Raw genomic sequence first — 19,332 nt, 5'->3', positions numbered from 1 at the left:
TCACACCATCCGCACGCTCCTTAAACAAGAACGGTTCATCCCAAAAATACTTTTTCACATCACATAGTAACCGCTTCTTTTGATAATGATTTAACTCGTCGGGAAGCACACCGCTCACAATATAGTTCGCATAATCTGCATACCAAGGTGTAATGCTCCCCGAAAGTGACATTACTAGCTCATCGGGGAAGGTGTCATCAATATCAATCTCACCCAACTTCTCATGATTGGATTCAATTTGGGAAAGGTGGTCGGCTACTTGATTCTCACACCCCTTTCGATCCTTCACTTCAAAATTGAACTCTTGCAAGAGCAATATCCACCTAATCAATCGAGGTTTTGCCTCTTTCTTTGCCATGAGATATCTAAGAGCGGCGTGGTCCGTGTGCACAACCACTTTCGTGCCCAACAGACCGGCCCAAAACTTTTTGAAAGCATACACCACCGCTAACAACTCTTGTTCTATAACCGTATAGTTACGTTGAGCATCATTCAACGTCTTGCTTGCATAGCAAATTAGGTGGAACAACTTTTCTTTTCTTTGGCCTAAAACCGCATCTAGAGCAACACCACTTGCATCACACATTAATTCAAAGGGCGATAGCTAATCCAGGGCTACTATGATACGAGCCGAAATAAGGAGTTCCTTGAGACAATTGAAAGCTTTTACACAATCACCATCAAACTCAAATTTTGCCTCCTTTTCAAGAAGCTTGCACAAAGGGTGAGAAATCTTCTAATAATCTTTAATGAAGCGCCGATAGAACCCGGCATGAACAAGAAAACTTCTAATGCCCTTCACGGAGATCGGTGGAGGTAACTTAGCGATCACCTCAACTTTTTCTTGATCCACTTGGATGCCTTTTCCCAAAATTTTGTGACCTAGAACCAGTGGTGGACCCAGGAATTCAAGGTTGTGGGTGCTCAAAAAAATTTATAAAAAATAGTATGTAGCTGTTGGGATTCGAACCTAGAAAACTGGACATGGGATTCACATCTTCAAGCCACTACACCCAACCATATGTTTGTTCTCTGGGTGTTTTTAAATAAATTATATCATTTATTCTGTGTTTCTTATATAATTATACCTAATCTACGTCGAGTTTAGTGGGTGCCGAAGCACCCCAAAATTGCACATGGGTCTGCCCCTGCCTAGAACAATGCCTTCCATGATCATGAAATGACATTTTTCCCAATTCAAAACAAGATTAGTCTCCACATATCGTTCAAGGACTTTACTTAAGTGAGCGAGGCAAGAATCAAATGAATCCCCAACCACGGAGAAGTCATCTATGAAAACCTCCATAGTATCCTCTACCATATCGGCAAAAATGGACAACATGCATCGTTAGAACATGGCCGGCGCGTTGCATAACCCACAAGACATGCGCTTGAAAGCAAATATGCCATAGAGACAAGTGAAAGTGGTCTTTTCTTGGTCTTCTGGGGCGATACAAATTTGATTGTACCCCGAGTAACCATCAAGGAAGCAATACCAACCTTGACCAGCTAGCCTATCCAACATTTGATCCATGAATGGCATGGAAAATTGGTCTTTCTCGGTCCACGAGTTCAATTTGCAATAATCCATACACACTTTCCAACTCGTGACTGGGCGCCTAGGTACAAGATCATTATTCTCATTTGGGACCACCGTTATGCCGCCCTTCTTAGGAACACATTGAACCGGACTCACCCACGTGCTATTTGAAATTGGGTAGAAACTCCCGCATCAAGCCACTTAATAATTTCCTTCTTGACCACCTCTTGCATCGGTTGATTTAGTCTTCTTTGGTATTCTACACTAGGAACATGATCAACATTTAGCTTGATTTTATGAGAACAAATTCCGGGAGGAATGGCTATAATGTCCGCGATAGTCCATCCGATAGCACGAATGAATTTTTTAACAATTGATTTCAAGGCATTCACTTGATAAGGTTCAAGATCACCCGCTACAATGATTGGCAATGTATTATTTTCACCCAAGAAAACATATTGGAGATAAGATGGTAACAACCTAAGTTCGAGTTGAGGTGGTTCAATAATAGAAGGTTTGGCGGGTGGACTCTCACGATTTTTCAAATCAAGCTCCAATTTGACCGGGTTCTTGGTGAAGATCCAAAACCCGCCAATGAAGCTACCACCTCATCATATTCTTCAACCATCTCACTTCCAAAGTTCCACAATACACCCACTAAGGGGTCATTCACAAGATCCAATTTGATGGTGTTAGCTACCTCATCATCAACCACATCAATCACCGAAATAACTTGCAAGTCCATAGGTTGCTTCATGGACTTACACACATTGAAGGATACTTCCTCATTGTTCACCAGAAATTTCATCTCCCCACATTCCACATCCACCAAGGCCCTTCCGGTAGCCAAGAATGGTCTACCAAAAATGATTGGGACCTCATGATTAACCTCACAATCGAGAATCACGAAGTCGGCCGAAAAGATAAACCAATCAACTTTCACCAAAACATCATACAACACACTAACGATCTTTTTGATTGAACGATCGGACATTAAAAGCCTCATAGTGGTAGGCTTAGGAGCACCTAAGGCTAACTTTCGAAACATGGCAAGTGGCATCAAATTAATACTTGCCCCAAGATCACACAATGTTTTTCCGAATTTGTAGACCCCGATAGTGCAAGGAATAGTGAATGCGCCCAGGTCTTCTTTCTTCACCACCATTGTGCTAAACATTATAGCACTACAATTGTGGGTTACCTCAATTGTTTCAAAATCCATGACTCGTTTCTTTGTAGCCAAGTCCTTCATAAATTTAGCATACCCGGGCATTTCTTGTAAGGCTTTTAGCAAAGGAATATTCATCGATAAACTCCTAAACTTTGCAAGAAACTTCTTGAACTTGGTATCATCATCCTTCTTCTTGAGTCTTTGTGGGAATAGGGGAGGAATTTTGATTTGTGGCAATGGAACAATTGGAGTTTTATCCACTTTTGGAATATCATCATCAATCACCTTCGGAGTTTTCTCACTTTCAACATTTTCTTCAACTACCATTGGCCGTTCAACACTTGACTCATTAGGCTTTGGGTCATTATCAATTGATTCTTCTAGCCGTTTTCTCTTTGCACTGGCTTGTTCTTCATTTGCTTTTTTATTGGGGTCTTCACCAAGATCAACATCTTTACCAAGAGTCCGACCACTCCTAGTGACAATAGCCATGATGTGAGCATCATTTTTAGGATTGACAACCGTGTCACTAGGTAATCCACCCTTTGGTCTTGTATTAAGTTGTGCCAAGATTTGGCCCAATTGAGTTTCAAGTTGCTTGATAGAGGCGGAGTAAGATGTCAATATTTGACTTAGTTGTGAGAAGTCACCTTTTATTTGTCTCACCATCTTATCGGTCCCCTCAACACTCATTAGAATTCGAGTAAGGGTGTCTTCATTCCTGAGCTTACTCGAGTCAATAGAACTTGACTCTTTACCCTTTGCCCGATCATGTGGAGATACGTACCGATCATAATCTCTTTCCTTATCTCTCCAATCCCGATCTATATCACGCCAATCTCTATCATGATCTCTTTCCTTCTAACCTTGATTCCCACCTTGCCTTTGATAGGTAGGGCGGGAACCCCCCCGATTGGTTTGACAAGAACCAAATTTATTCACCAAGGGATTCCATTTCCTCATCATCATAAGCTTTAGCACTCTTAGAAGCAATAGCATTAATCGCCTTAGAAGATCAAGTTGCGTCATCACTTTAGCCATATTTGCATCTCTTTCTTCATCCTTTTTCTTTTGCTCTTGACTCATAAAATATGCGGAGGGAGCTCTACTTTGCTTGGCCACTTGATCTAATAACGTTGATGCAATACCATATGATAATCTAACAAGGGAACCCCCGATCGCATTGTCGGCTACCGTCTTTTTAATTGATCTAATGCCCTGTAGAAAATTTGAAGGAGCATTTTATCTGGAACCTCATAATTTGGACATTGCATTAACTTGTTGAACCGTTGCCAAGACTCATATAATGGTTCGCTATTAAGTCGGCGAAAGTTGATGATTTCATCCCTTAGTTGCAACATCTGAGAAGGGGGAAAGTATCTTTCCAAGAATGCCTCCATGAGCCAAACCCATGAAGTGATAGATCCCGCAGGCAAAGACCGCAACCATAAGACTGCTTCTCCCGTTAAAGAGAATGGGAAAAGACGCAACCAGATCGACTCTTGAGATATGTGGGGCATGTCAAATGGAGAACACACCTCAATAAAATTCATCAAGTGTAGATTAGCATCCTCATGTGCTTGGCCTCCAAATAACCCTTTCATTTGAAACAAGTGAATCATCATGCTAGTAACGTGAAATACTCCATTTCCTTCCGTCGGTGAAATACGAATAACACTAGTTCAACCCGCATCACCGAGGTGATCCTCATCCTCATAATACCCATCAATCGACCCGGTATGACTACCATGTTGACTCATAGTATCGTGTATACTATTACGCACACTTGAGAAAGAACAAAAAAACCAAACAATGTAAAATAAAATGCTACGGCTAACCCAAAGTAACTAAAAACACTACAAGAGTGAAAACTATGTTTCACTCCCCGGCAACAGCGCCATTTTTGATAACGCTCAAATTACACTCTTGAATGGGTGTAAGCAATCGTTGTCAATATAATAACCCAACTTAGGTTGGGGTCGAATCCACAAGAAGTGAAAGCATGAAATTCAAAACTCAAGAGTATTGAGAGTCTACTAAAAGATGGCCCGTAGTGTGAATAAAGCAAGCATAAATGTAAAATAGAGGATTTAGTTTGAATGTGTTTATAAATGACAAGTACTTCAATTTTAGTGCACTAGCTTGACGTTGAAGAATGCTAAGAGTGAATTCAATTGAGAATAAGCTTTAGGGTTATGCAATTATAGGTGTGGGATCATGCATGGGTATTTGGCCATTTAAACAACTTTTAGCTACAAGTCATGGGTAGGCTAGATGTCAATGTATTGGTGTCAATCTTTCAATTACAACACCAAATTTCACAAATGGGTTCTTTCGAACACCTCACGAGTGTGACAATTTCCCACATCAATTGCCTCAATTGACATCTTTATGTCTAATAGATATCATTAAATGAAATGAATCGAGTTATTGGTTGCATTTATTCCTTACTCATGTCCTCTCTTTCAAGAATGACATGGGTTCTAGGGTGGTTGGATGACATGGGTTCTAGGGTGGTTGGAGTTTGCAACCCCAACTCTCAATTAATTCATGAAATAAATGCAACACCCATCATAACTAACTAATTAAGAAAATAATTAGCTAAAACCCATCTCAAAAGATGGAAAAATAGATGCTAAAAGAGAAGAGAGAAGATAAAAAGCTAAAAGAGAGGCTGTCTTCACAAGATGAAAATTAGGTCTTGAAAAAGGAGCTAAAACCCTCCTTTTAAACTCCACTCTACATATGATGGAAATTACAAAACTGCCACCTTATTCTTGATTTGCTTGAGCGGATCCAAAGCGGATGAAGAGCAGACAGAGAGCAGATGGCTAGCAGCTCCAAAGCAGATGTGAAGCAGATGCAAAGTGGATACTCATTTCCTTCACATTTGGCCTCTTGATGACTTGAATTACTTGCCCAATCTTCTCTTTTTACTTTAACCTACATAAATGGGCATTACCTAAGAGAGTACCATCAAATCAATGGAAAAGCATGATAATTTAGGCTTAAAAGGTGCTAGCAAGTCGTCAAATCGATGACTTATCAATAATATAAAATGCGAGGGGAGCCAACAATGCTGAGTTTAGAAGACATTGGAAGTTCATGATAAGCATCCACAAGTCTATCATGCTTGCTCTTCTAGAGACTAAAATGTCTGGCCACAAGAGTTTGGCTGAGAAGCTGGGTTTCCAATGCCACATCCAATGCAATCTAATAGTGCTTCAGGAGGGATTGTCATCATGTGGAAGGATGACTCCCTAAGCATTACATACATCACCATTAAAACCATTAAAACCAGGCCATCCATGTTTCTGTTAAGGCTAGTTATCCTCCAGCCAATTTGTTCTTTACATCTGCCTATGCTAGCAATAACCTAGAAGATAGGAAACTTCTCCGCGATTTCTTTGTTTCTTTAACCCCTACAATATCCGGCAAGTTCTGCTGTTAATGACTGGATAACTGAGGGGATTTCAATGAAGTCCTGAAAGTCTCTGAGAAATTTGGAGGAAATAGGATTATCTATTCCAAAACCTCTCTTTTCTGGAACTGTATTAACCATTACAACCTTGTAGACCTAGGGTTTAAGGGAAACAAGTGCACTTGGACTAATAAAAGATATAGAAACAGACAGGGCCTCATCCTACAGAGGCTTGATAGATGTTTGGATAATACCCACTGGATCCATCTATTACACACCTCCTAGAACCTACTCCGGCCACTGTCATCTTCTCCTTAGCCTAACCAGAGCTCCCTCTCCTACCCCAAAGCCTTTTAGGGTTGAAACCATGTGATGCTCTCACCATAGCTTCTAAGAGATGGTCCACAATATCTTCCACCAAAGTCCCAACCTTACCAGGGCCACCTCCATCTTTGAGGAGGCCATTACCATTTGAAATTAAAAGGTTTTCAGAAATATCTTCCACAAAAAAAACACCTGTTGGCCAGATTAACTGGTATTCAGAGATCCCAACATTATCCTACTAGCATCTTTCTCCAAAATCTGGAACAGATTACAAAATCATCCTCAGGAATACGAGTTTTGGAAATTCAAATTCAGGATAAACTGGCTTATGAAAAGAGACTCTAACACTAGATTTTTCCATACTTCGACTATCATTTGAAGAAAAAAAAAAATCAACAACGTACAGGACAACCAGAAGACCTGGGTTCATAACCAAGAGGGTATAGGAATAATAATCAAGATTTCTACCACTCTCTTTTTACCATTGATCACAAAATCTCTTAGCTTCAATGCCAGCAAGACCCTTCCTCTAGGGGGTCCATTGCAAACAATTATCATGATATGTTGGATGCCATCCCCCCTATTTGTCTTTTTCTTCAAGCCTAACAAAACACCCGGGCTAGATGGGCTCCACTCTTTCATGTTCCAGAATTATTGGGATTCAATGTCTACACCCCTCTATAAGTTTTGCAAAGATACCTTCACCTCATTCCAATGGAGGAAAAAGCAAAGTCTATATACATCTGCCTCATCCCCAAATGTAGAAATGCTACCTCTCTAAAAAACTTCAGACTATTGTCCTGTGTAACACCCAATACAAAATAGTCACTTAGATTGTTGTCAATAGGATCAAACTTTTTCTTATTTCATTCATTAATAAAACCCAGGCCAGCTTCGTCGCAAAGAGAAGGGCAGCTGACAATGCCACCATTGTCCAAGAATTTGTCAGCTCCTCTAAAATGAAAGAGAAACAAGCCCACACGATCCTCAAAATTGGCTTTGAAAAGACCTTTGATAGGATTGAGTGAAGCTTCATTAGACAAGTTCTCAATTTCTCTAAAGGACTATCAAAGTGCATCATCTCTTGTATCTCTACGCTCAAAATTTCTATCCTTGTTAAAAGAAGTAAAATTGACTTCTTTCAACCCTCCAGGGGGATAAGACAAGGTGATCCCCTATCCCCTTACATCTTCATCCTCTCTATGGAGCTATTATCTAGAAGGATTGACCATGAAATGGACATTCTTAGGTGGACCCCCATCTCCATCTGCAGAAATGGTCCTGAAATTTCACACCTCTTCTTTGCAGATGACCTTCTGCTCTTTGCTAAGGTTGATTCCCTAACGACAGTACCATTATAGACGTACTGTCTAGCTTTAGCTTGCACTCTGGATAGAAAATTAATTACAGAAAATTCAGAGTGTTATTTTCCAAAAACATTAGGTATGACCTCAAAAGGGACCTCCTACATAACCTTTCCATTCCCTTCAAGGATAGCTTTGGCAAATACCCGGGGTTTCCCATTTTCAATAAGAAACCTTAAAACATGGATTTCTAGTTCATCATTGGCAACCTTAATACTCGATTGGCAGATTGGAAAATATTTTCTAAAGATTGTTGGAAGAACCACCTTGGCAAAAGCCTACCTCAGCACTATGCCCAACCACATTATGCAATATATCCAACTTCCTTCCAAAATCCATAAGCTCATTGACACCACCCACAAAAACTTCATATGGGGCTCCACCAGTACTAAGAAAAAGATATACATTGTTAAATGGGATACAATACCAAGTCTAAGGAGGAAAGGGGACTAGGCATACAATAGGCCAACATCAAGAATGATGCACTCCTGGGCAGCCGGGAGAATGAAACACAATCCCAACTCTCTTTTGGCTAATGTGTTTATTATCAAATATGAGGACAAAAGGCACAACAACCCTACTCATATGCACATCAATGACAACTTTAGGACTTAGAAAACCATTTAAAGAGCCTGGAATCTCTATAAAGATGACACTTAATGGATGGTCCATGATGGAGAGAGAGTGCATCTCTGGAAAGATAAATGGTTACCCAACCAACCCCTTTTAGGCAACCTCATCCAAGGCCCACCCAACCTCGACTCTGGAGATTTCAACCTCAGCTCAATCTAGAGCAATGAGACTTAAAACTTCAACTCCCCCTCCTTTGTTCTCCCAGATTGGGTCATCCAAACAATTAATAACACCTTCTTTTCTAGTGCTAGTATTTCCAAAGACACCCTGATATGGAGACAATGTTAATGGTCTCTTTTCTTGTAAAAGTGCCTACTAATTCATCAACAAAAACCCTGAGAATAATGAAGCTCCCAAGGACTTCAAGTAGATTTGGAATCTCCCTGTCCCCGATAAAATCAAATTCTTCCTTTGGCAAATACAATATCAGAGTTTCCCCACTAGTTATGCCCTCTCATATAGGGGCTTAAACATCTCTTCTAGTTGCACTTACACAAAAACATTAACCACATTTTCTTTGAATGTCACATTATTGCAAGTTTCTGAAAAGTTGTTGTCACTAAATCCAACAATAATGGCCTTAATGTCAATAGCTTCTCACCCACACATTGAATTGCTACCTGGAAAACTCTGAATAACCAAAACTTTGAAAGTCTAGTTCCTTGGAAGACCCTTCTTCCATATTACCTTTGGACAATATGGATAAACAGAAACACCTATCTCTTCAATAACCGAAATGACCAACCCATATTCTCAAGCTTACTCTGAAGCACTGGAATTTTTTCAAGTGATAAATAAGGACAGGTTCATGCCCACCTTTTCTACCATCCACCTTAAGTGTGAACCTCCTCAGAGAGGTCTTTACAAGCTCAATATTGATAGCTCTTGCCTAGGAAATCCGGGCAAAGGAGGCATTGCGAGTGTCATTAGAGACCATTCGGACAACTAAATCCTTAGGTTTAGCAAACACTTTACTAAAGCTACCAATAACCAAATGGAATTGATAACCCTTATAGAAGGACTTAAGTTAGCATTTCATAACAACCTTAAGCCCCTTGAGATCAACACTGACTCCATGATAGTTATTCATATGCTCCATAAAGGCAACCTTCACAACCTTTACTTGATGAATGTAGGTTGATGCCAAAAGAGTTCGGAGGAGCAACCGTTCACCACTGCTATAGAGAGCAGAATGGGGTTGCAAACATCTTAGCAAAAGTCGCAACAGGAAGAGAAGTTTTTAAGGGACCATATGTTTTTGTAGTTCCATCGGTGTATACCTTGGGCCAAGTGTGGGCAGACATCAACGAATCTAGCTATTCTAGGCTTGTTAACACCAACTACATGAACAATGGGCACTGCCCAAACTCTTTTACAGTAGAACTGAGTTGAGCTTTACTTGTTTTTTTTAACTAAATAATGACTTTATCTATTGAAAGACGAATCAAAATAGCAAAAGTACTCCCTTCATTCAACAATAGTTGTCCACTATTGACTTGACATATATATTAAGAAATAATAAATTGCATTGGTAATTTTACTATGTCACTTTTTGACTATAATAAATTTAATTCTTTGAGAACTATATTGAGTAATGAATAGTATTTAATAGCAAGAGTAAAACGGGTAAGAAGGAATTTTCAAACTTGACAAGTATTGTTGGACATCTACTTTTAGTATAGTGGATAAGTATTGTTGGACAGAGTGAGTAATAAAATTGGTTGACATAGAAAATACTTCGTCTGTTCAAGTTTACAAGTTACATTTGACTGACACATTTATTAAAAAAATAATGATTACCATGACTATTTTACCACACTATTCCCTGTAAATTGATTTAAGTATTATGTAGTGAAAGATGATTTGAAGAATAAGTAATTAATGTTAAGGGCAAAATATGAAAAAATAATTGTCCTTCCTTGATATGTTATAAGTGACAAGTATCTATATCAAAATCAATATCAATAATCAATAATATATTAAAAGTGTGAAGGGCATTAAAAATGTAGAAATATTGTTTAAACTTTTTGTCCTTTATTAAAAGTCTTTGTTTTAGATAAAATTGTCTTTTCACTATTTTTCCTAATATTTAAGAGTTGAAAATTAATTAAATATACTTATGATAAATATTTTCTTATTAAAAGTCATCAGAATTAATAACAACTAATACTTTTTTCAATAGTTTAAGAATTTTAAATCATCTAAACTTGATTTAAGAAGATTTGAAAAATCTAGAAATAAATATAAAAGTGTTAGAATAAGAAAAATTTAAGAAGTATCCAATTTTTCAAAGTTTTAATTACGTAATAAGAATGTAATCAATGATTTTGTAAATATTTGACTTTAAAAATAAGAAAAGATTTTAAATATAGAAAAACAAAATAATATAACAAACGCAGAAGTGGCAATCGATCAACCACTTAGAACTTTTGGTGTTAAAATATATATGTGCTTACACTAAAATATATGTTTATGTTTACATTATTATATTAAAATGTGAAGGATCTTTGAAGAGTGAGTTACATTTTTTACATTTCACTAAAAATCTGCGCAATAGATAAAATTTTAAATAATCAAATATTATACTGCGAGACACGTGCGGTTAAACTAGTATTTATAAAATAGTGGACAAGTAAAAATGAATAATGAATGGAGGTAGAGTTAAATTTCCATTAATTATTACAGGTCATTCTCAAACTAGTAGTCAAAATTGAGTGATAGTTCCTCATCTTAAAAGATTGTCTACCAGCATGCACAAACATTCTTTATTTTGAGCTTAGAACAAGAACATCAACGAGATTAATTCAAAACGTTAGGAAAGCAGTAAAATAGCAGAGGTTTTGTGGTGGGGGCAAAAAAGAATGAGGAAGTAGAAAAATCAAATAAGTCCGATCCAATTGGATGGCCTAATTTCGTAATCGCCAACTTCTCAGGCTTACTTCCATGGTTATCTGCTGCTTAAGTGTATTAATTGATCAATGGCAAGAAACAAGTGCATCTTGATGCACTAAAGTTCCCACTATGCGCAAGTATGGGACCACAAGAACCTATTATACACAGGCCGCAGCCTTACCTTATATTTCTGTAAAAATGCTCTCAGTATCAATGACTTGAATGCCACCACTAAAAGCAAGTTACAGCAGAGGAAGCTAATAAAATCATAGCATTTCCTACCCAATTGATTTTCTAACTATAAAACCAACATTTCAAGAATGTCACCTTAATCCAAAATTATAAACATCTCAGTAGTAATTGACAAAAACAACCACCCGTCCTAACAAATTACAGTGGAGACCGTACACATAAACCAAAACACAGGCTTACGATAGACATGCGATATCTGCATAACATAGTGCAATTACATGCATGACGGAACTGATCAAAGCATGCCGCATTAAAAGACAACTCTGAGAAAATACTTCACCTGCATTTCTTCAATAATTCGAAAGAGTTCCTGCCGCAATTTAGTCTGAAACTCCAAGGAACTGAGCGAAGCTTGGATATTTAGGCTCCCATCCTAGTTCAGCACGAGTCTTTGAATTGTTTAACTTCTTCCCTAGAGGGCCATTAGTTCCTGAAAGAAAAGAATAAATTACTGTTTTAGCATGATTCTTTAAGCCAGTGGCTAAAGGATTTCAAAAAGAGTCAGTATATACCAGTAAAACCCTCGAACTTTTTCTCAAACTTCCCACTTTTATTGACCAAGTCCATTAGTTCCTGCCTGCTTGAGGCACAAGGTAATTCGACAATTAAGGGCAACATGGGTCAGAGAGTTTCAACTTTGAACCAGAAAAACTAAGAATCATGTAGATTGGATGACCTGGATAAGGGGTGGTTGTCACAACCCAAAAAAATCTGACTGCGAAATTGCTTCTCCAAGATGGTTACTGACAAGGAGGCAGCATCCTGTAAGAAAAGACAAGCCGAAATATCACAGACCCTGCTGTAGACACTTGAAGAAGAGAGTGTAACCTCTAAACTGAGCATAATTCAAAATATGGATGTCCAGTCACCTCATAATGGATGAGATTGAGGATGTGATCAGGGCGAAAATCCACAGTCCCTTTATGTAACCAATATGTGTGCGCACCTCTGTCTTCCTTGTGTTAGCGGTTAAGGTAAATAAAGGTGAAGATCTAAAAACTACACAGAAAGAACCCTAGATCTTTGATCTGTATCAAGGATATATAAAGACCCGCCAATCTAACAACACAACCACCAAACTCCAGCACTACTTGCTCTGCCTTGAGAAGTATATCAGTCCTTGGGCTCCTTCCAACTGGGACTATGGGACCATCCTATACATTTGACAACCAAAATGGTTTGACATAAGCTCAGACGTCCTTACAGAAATACATATGAATCCTCTTAAGGATGAAACTTCATGAGTTAAAATTCCATAATTTCCTTCAGAAAAGTCAGTTTTCAAAGCCCGCATCTTAATTGGCAAGGCTAAAAATATCTTCAAGAGGAATCAATCAGAATAAGCAATTGTTACCAGCAGTATAATGTTTATGTAAGATATCACACCTCATCTACTGGTCCATTATCAGAGCAGTCATATGGTGCAGAGCTTGAGGTAAATAGGAAAGAACCTTCACCACTCCATCTTAATGACGCATCCCTGCTCATTGGATGTGTGAAATAGAAATTAATTCAAGGTGGCACTGGATTTGTAGCATCAAATCAAATTATAATATCAATATGATCAAAGTCAGCACGGAGAATTTGAAGAAAAACAATGCTGACAAATGATAACAATGTTTGGAATCATTAAACCTAAATTTTCTGCTTACCATTACTGCCCAGAATAGCAGAGCCAAATCAGAAGACTGGTCTGATCATCCCATACACATGATTTTGAAAACGTACACTACTACTCATGCAGCTGCCTGCTACGTAAAGCATTTACTGCTACTGACTAGCTAGGATGCTTGCAGCAATCATACATCAGTAGGAAAGGAGGGACTATTTCAGAACAAAACAATAGTTTTACTAAACACGCAAGAATTTTGTTATTAATGCACACAAGTATTTAAAAGCATTTGTGCTCTCTATGTGAGATATTAACAGAATTTCCCATCTTGATGTTCTTGTTACTCAAGAACTGACACACCATGCACTATGCCTAATGAACCCCAAAATATTTGAAACTAAGTATATAAGAGATAGCTATTGCAAGAACTGCCAAGATTACCTAATATCACCAGGGTAGTCTTCAGTACGGGATGGAGGAGCACAGTATATAACATAAGGGAACTTAGACAAAAACTTGGTCTCTCTCGAAGATGGATTAATTCCCATTTTAATAAGTTCATCATGGTGATCGGTGGTCATTGTCTGCCCAAAAATCTGACAGCCTGGGTATTCCTGCCACATTAAAGGGTCCAAAACTCTTAGCAGTCTCAATATGATGCATTCTCCACTAAGCAAATCACCAGTCTGTCACAGTTAGTAAGACAGAAACTCATACAACTAATATCAATTTCAGAAAAGAATCATCAACATTTCCGTCACAGATCAGATTTAACAAACAAGAAATAAATGTTCATGTTTATTTTTAATTAGGTTACGAAGTAAGATGGCTCCCACTTCTCAAAGAAATCATATGAATATTAGTTCAGGATGTACCTGTCTCCATCTTTCAGCCACTAAACGTCCAAGAACTCCAGGTCCTACAATTAACAAGTCGTTTGCTCCAATGCCCCCCCTTGAAGAAGCTTCCAATTCTTCACTTGGAGCGTCTTCAGGAACCAATAAGTAAGACTAAAAAAATGAAACTTGACAATTGAACTTTAGTGAAGATATATATCTAAAGAATAAAACAGTACACATTCTTCCGAACACTGATTCACCACCTTTTGCTAATAAGTACCCCTCTGTCCCATTTCTATAACACCATTAGATTAGACACGTAATTTAAGATGTACTTTGAATTTTTTGTTATATTAGTGAAAGTAAGGGAATTGTTTTGAGAAAGATAACAATAGTAAGTGAACGAAAAATACTGATGTAATTCTCGAACAGTTAGCTTGACAGAGACACTACAATTAAAATTTAAATTTTGAACATTCTAATGAATTTTGAATTTTTGAAAGTTGTGCAAGTAGCATAGAAATGAAATGGTGTCATACATTTTAGGGACTATTGGCTGTGGAGTCAATATTGGAATCACGCTAAATAATTCATGAGTTACTTGGATACGGAAATTAGCACAATCAAAGAAGTTACTCATAGTATAACTAAGTTGATATTACAAATAATCCACCAGATGTGATCCAATTAACCAAGAATTTTCTTGTCAAATAAACAGTTCCTAGTTTTTGACAGCTAATGAATGAAAAAGTAAATGCAGCAGCTAAATGAGAAGCAACAAATTTTTGCATATCTAGCATAATCTCTATGGCACATGTTCAAATTAACCGAAGATGGACTACTGCATATGTAGCATAATCTATTTGGCACTTCCAAGTTATACAATGACAATCACAAGTGCATATGCAAATAATAAGGTTAGTATTGAAAGAAACTGATAAACTTTTCTTTGATTTCATAAATTGGACAAGTAAATTGAAATAAGTATTTTCTGAAAGAGACCCAGTAAAATGAAAAGCGAGAGTAATAACTAGAAGTTACAAAATACAAGTAACCATAAAATAAAAACCACAGTCGAGCCAGAATTCGCAAATAAGAGAATGTGATTGTGTGTGAGAGAGAATACCGATACCAGAGGAAGCGTTGGCTCGGAAGGAATTGGGTGGCATTGTAACTGACGAAAACTTGAAATTAGGGATTGAAATAGAAAATGACAAGTTTGTACAAGTGTTGAAGAAGTGGTGCTTTGGAGCTTCCAAGTTGTTCCATAGAATTCCAATTCTGGAAGTTGCAGTGGTAATGGTAGCCATGGATGGATAATGAAGAGGAGAAAAACGGTGATGATGTTTTTATAGTTTCGCCTAAGCCGTTTTGAGTTGGGCCAATTGAACGACGCAAAAATTCACAAATATAGCAAATTAGAAGAGAATTTGATAATAATCTTTTTTAGAATTACCTTAAATAGCTATGTATATATATTTTGATTCGCAAGACAACATTAAATATATATAACACTAGAATTGAATTACCTTATTTTGATGCGCAAGACAACATTAAATATATATAACACTAAATATATTGAAAGGCTTATTTACGAGCCCAACATTGTAATATTAAATTAAATTATAAAGATTCAACTGTTTAAAAAAAGATTAATACATTTTTTTTAAAGCACGACACAATTAATAACATGAATTTCACTTTACGATACGTTTCTTTCTATTTCTATAAATTATAAGTTATAATTTATTTTTTCTGAGTTTCCACAATTAAAAATAAAAATTTATGTGCACTTATACTCATTTTAATATTATGTCCAATAAATATATGTGATAAGATAACTAATGTCGTGAATTAACTTCATCTGTCTCATGCCTATACCAAATAACCCCTTAGTACTACAAAAAAGCTTCAAGGTAAATTTAGATATATGATGATAAAATATGCAATTTAAACAAAAAGATAACCATTAACATAGATTAACGTGGTAAAAATTATTGTAATTCAATAAGTTTTTAAGTTATATTTTATATAACTCATTTTAATTAAATGACATCAACTGGTAATAAGATGATAAATATAGGAATGTAATTCTACATAAATTATACTTATTTTAAATATTTTCAATAAGAAAATGGATAATCTTCTTTACGTAATATTATAAATAAAAATAAATAACATAATGTATTATTAGAAGATAAGAATTAATTTTGTTGATATAAGCATATCCTATGTTGACTTTCATAATAAAACAATATAAAATTATAAAAGATAACTCAGAAAAATAGAGTAGAAAAATACAAAATTAAATGAGTTGAAGTGATACATAATTAAATGAGTTTAAGTGATATATTATTAGTGTAAAAAAAATTGATACTATCAAATTCATTTATTTAATGTGATATGTAATTTTTCGTATTTTGAAAATTTATAACTATCATCTTTTATAAAAAAAAAAAAAAAGTTACTTAAAATTATCATTATAGTAAGAAGTTTTTTACTTTATAATATATATAAGAGTGTTGATTAAAATAATTTTAATTACACATATAAATTATAGTATCCTCGTATAAATTGAAAAAAAAAAAATCAGCTATATCAATTTTGGGTTTACAAAATCATACTTTATACTTACTTTTAGACATATGAATATCAACAATTAATTATGCAAATAACATTAGCATCCAATTTTTTTTTAGATATTTCTATATTAATAAAATAAATTAAAATTTTCACATAAATATCTACATGAGGTCAATATTTCGTTAAAATAGTCTATATCAGTATATAAATTATTTTATAAAAATTTGTGTTTGAAAAAATGTGAAATCCACCTTAGATATCACATTATTAGACACACTTGACATTTAGGCAAAGGTGCTTATTTACTTTCTCATTTCGATCGTATGGCCAACTTGGTGGAGTAGAAAAATACACTATTAATGAATTTATGTGATACATTATTAGTCTAAAGAAATTTGACTCTCTCAAATTCATTTATTTAATGTGATAGGTAATTTCTTATTTTGAAAATTTATAACTCTTATCTTTTATTAAAAAAAAAAGTTACTTAAAATTATCATTATAGTAATTGTTTCAAAAATATAGGAGGAAGTTTCAAAAATAGCAACTGTTTGGCACAAAACCCATCTTCCGCAACCATTCTTTACAATATTACCATTTATAGTCGATGTATTCGATTCACATCTGTTGTGTTTTCTTCTACTCAATAGTTTGTATTCATAAAAACATAAATACGTTAATCACATTTCATATTTTTTATTTTTTTATTTTTGAAAAATTTGACTACATCGAATACAAACCATAAATGATGACGGAAACATCATGATCGCGCATTGTATTTGTATTTACCATCATTTTTTTTATTTTATTCTTTTCTCTTTTTGATTTTTTTTTCTTTTTGATTTTTTTCTATTTTCATTTTCTTTTTTCTTTTTTGATTCTTTCTTTTATTTTTTGTATTTTTTTTGTGTTTTTTCTCTTTTTCTTCTTTTCTTCTATATTTTTTTTTCTTTCTTTTAATTCTTTTTTTTTTTAATCTCTATCTTCTATTTTTCTTTATTTTTTTTGTTCTTTTTTCTTTTTGGTTTTCTTTTTTGTACTTTTTTTCTTTCTTTTTTCTATCTTATATTTTTTGTATTTTCGAAAAATATGACTCCTAGAGTACAAGTCACGGATAATAACAAAAATATCATAATTGCTTATCCTATGTGTATTTACATCATCATTTATATTTTTATATTCATTAATACAATTATATTTGTATTTGCATTTTATAGTTCTCACTTGTTTTCGTATATATTGTAGTTCGCATTTGTATTTGCATTTTATAGTTCGCACTTATATTTGTCTGTTATATTTCACATTTATTTTTTGTATTTTATAATTTGCACTTGTATTTGTTTGTCATAGTTCGCAGTTGTATTTGTATTTATAGTTCGCACTTGTATTTGTGTTTGCTAGTTCACACTTGTATTTATATGTTATAATTCACATTTGTATTTGTATTTTATAGTTCGTACTTGTATATGTATGTAATAGTTCACATTTGTATATATATATTTGTATTGTATTGTTTGCATTTTGATGTGCCGTGGAAACACGACACTTTAGATGCTTAAAACCAAGAATTTATGCTTGCACTTAGGTTATTTTAGTGGATATAAGGTGATTTTGTGTTTGTTACGGGTAAAATAGGTAAATAATAGTTTGGAATGAAATTGGAAGAAAAACACCTAAAAAGGACCAAGACTGCAGATGATACGAGTCTCCTCATGAGTCGTCAACACATCATACGACTCGTAGGATGACTCGTAAGCGCAATAGAAATGAAGGCCAAAAAGAAAAGCTAAGTAAAGAGAAGATACGAATCAGTCATACGAGTCGTAAGATGTTGATACGGGTCGTGACAAGAAACCGTTAAGAGAACAGAAACCAAAGAAGTTATTCAGAATTTAAGTCCCAGAAGAAAAAAAAGTAGAAAGTCTATTTACGACTCGTACCAACCAATCGTAAGTAAACCAGTGTTTAGAGGATTTAAGGAAGAAGTCCCAGGTGGTAACGAGTGAAGGCCACGAGTTGTATGGTCAAGATACGACTCGTGAGCATAAGTTGTAAGAAGAACATAAAGTGAAGCCCCTAGAAGATCAGACACTGGAATGGATACGACTAGCACAATACGATTCGTAAGACGACCTTACGAGTGGACGAGCGAGTCGTACTTTGTGCCGACATTACTTTTTCTTTTTCATTTTTTTTAGAATTTTTGAGTATTTTTTAGATACTATAAATACCCTAGGGCTTATTTTTTATTAGGTTACATTCTCTTACGTTTTTTGATGCTTTATTACATACTTTACATTATTCTTGAGATTTTTGGGTTCTTATTCAATTCAATACTTTGGATTTTATTCATCTCATTTTGTGCAATTAATTACATGAATTCTTACTACTTTCCCTGACTAGGGTTAAGGAACCCTGGTGGATTAGCTATGTAAAGGAAGTGGGATATTCATCTATTCTAAGGTTTATACATATTATCTTAATCTTCTTCATAATAATTGACCTCAGAGCTACTGCAAAATCTTGGGGATAGCCTGTATTCATAAACGTCCTCACAAGGGAGTTTGTGATTAGGAAAAGAAGATTAAGACAGTGATTTAAAATTCACGTCCATCTCATTATTCTATCATCTCATCTAATCAACTTGAGACTCAAAAGATGAAAGTTGAACTGAATTCATAGACAAGGAGCAATAAGGCGA

General features: G+C 35.4%; 2 protein-coding genes across 12 annotated transcripts in view; both read right to left on the bottom strand.

Annotated features, from left to right (window-relative positions):
- Positions 1-15,575, bottom strand: part of LOC107842367 — a 31,680-nt gene extending 16,105 nt beyond the window's left edge. For 2 of the 11 annotated variants that reach the window (XM_016686176.2, XM_047408019.1), the window contains exons 1-9: positions 15,175-15,478; positions 14,085-14,197; positions 13,651-13,823; positions 12,984-13,077; positions 12,641-12,751; positions 12,467-12,556; positions 12,274-12,359; positions 12,110-12,174; positions 11,878-12,027 (exon numbers count right to left, since the gene is read on the bottom strand). In XM_016686176.2, coding sequence (XP_016541662.1) covers positions 11,918-12,027; positions 12,110-12,174; positions 12,274-12,359; positions 12,467-12,556; positions 12,641-12,751; positions 12,984-13,077; positions 13,651-13,823; positions 14,085-14,197; positions 15,175-15,358 — 1,026 coding nt within the window. In that variant the 5' untranslated portion in view covers positions 15,359-15,478 and the 3' untranslated portion in view covers positions 11,878-11,917. Of the gene's footprint in view, positions 1-5,347; positions 5,655-11,619; positions 12,028-12,109; positions 12,175-12,273; positions 12,360-12,466; positions 12,557-12,640; positions 12,752-12,983; positions 13,078-13,650; positions 13,824-14,084; positions 14,198-15,174 lie in introns of those variants that run through there. The other 9 variants (XM_047408028.1, XM_047408036.1, XM_016686194.2 and 6 more) reach the window with 8 other exon arrangements.
- Positions 2,082-3,380, bottom strand: LOC107859839. Its single transcript, XM_016704969.1, has one exon. The coding sequence runs from the start codon at positions 3,378-3,380 to the stop codon at positions 2,082-2,084; it is 1,299 nt and encodes a 432-aa protein (XP_016560455.1).
- Positions 15,576-19,332: the final 3,757 nt, after the last annotated feature.

Source organism: Capsicum annuum, chromosome 1 (assembly GCF_002878395.1).
Source record: "Capsicum annuum cultivar UCD-10X-F1 chromosome 1, UCD10Xv1.1, whole genome shotgun sequence".
Lineage (NCBI taxonomy): Eukaryota > Viridiplantae > Streptophyta > Magnoliopsida > Solanales > Solanaceae > Capsicum > Capsicum annuum.
The sequence above is the reverse complement of the archived record's forward strand: the minus strand, read 5'-3'. Positions and strand labels throughout refer to the sequence as shown.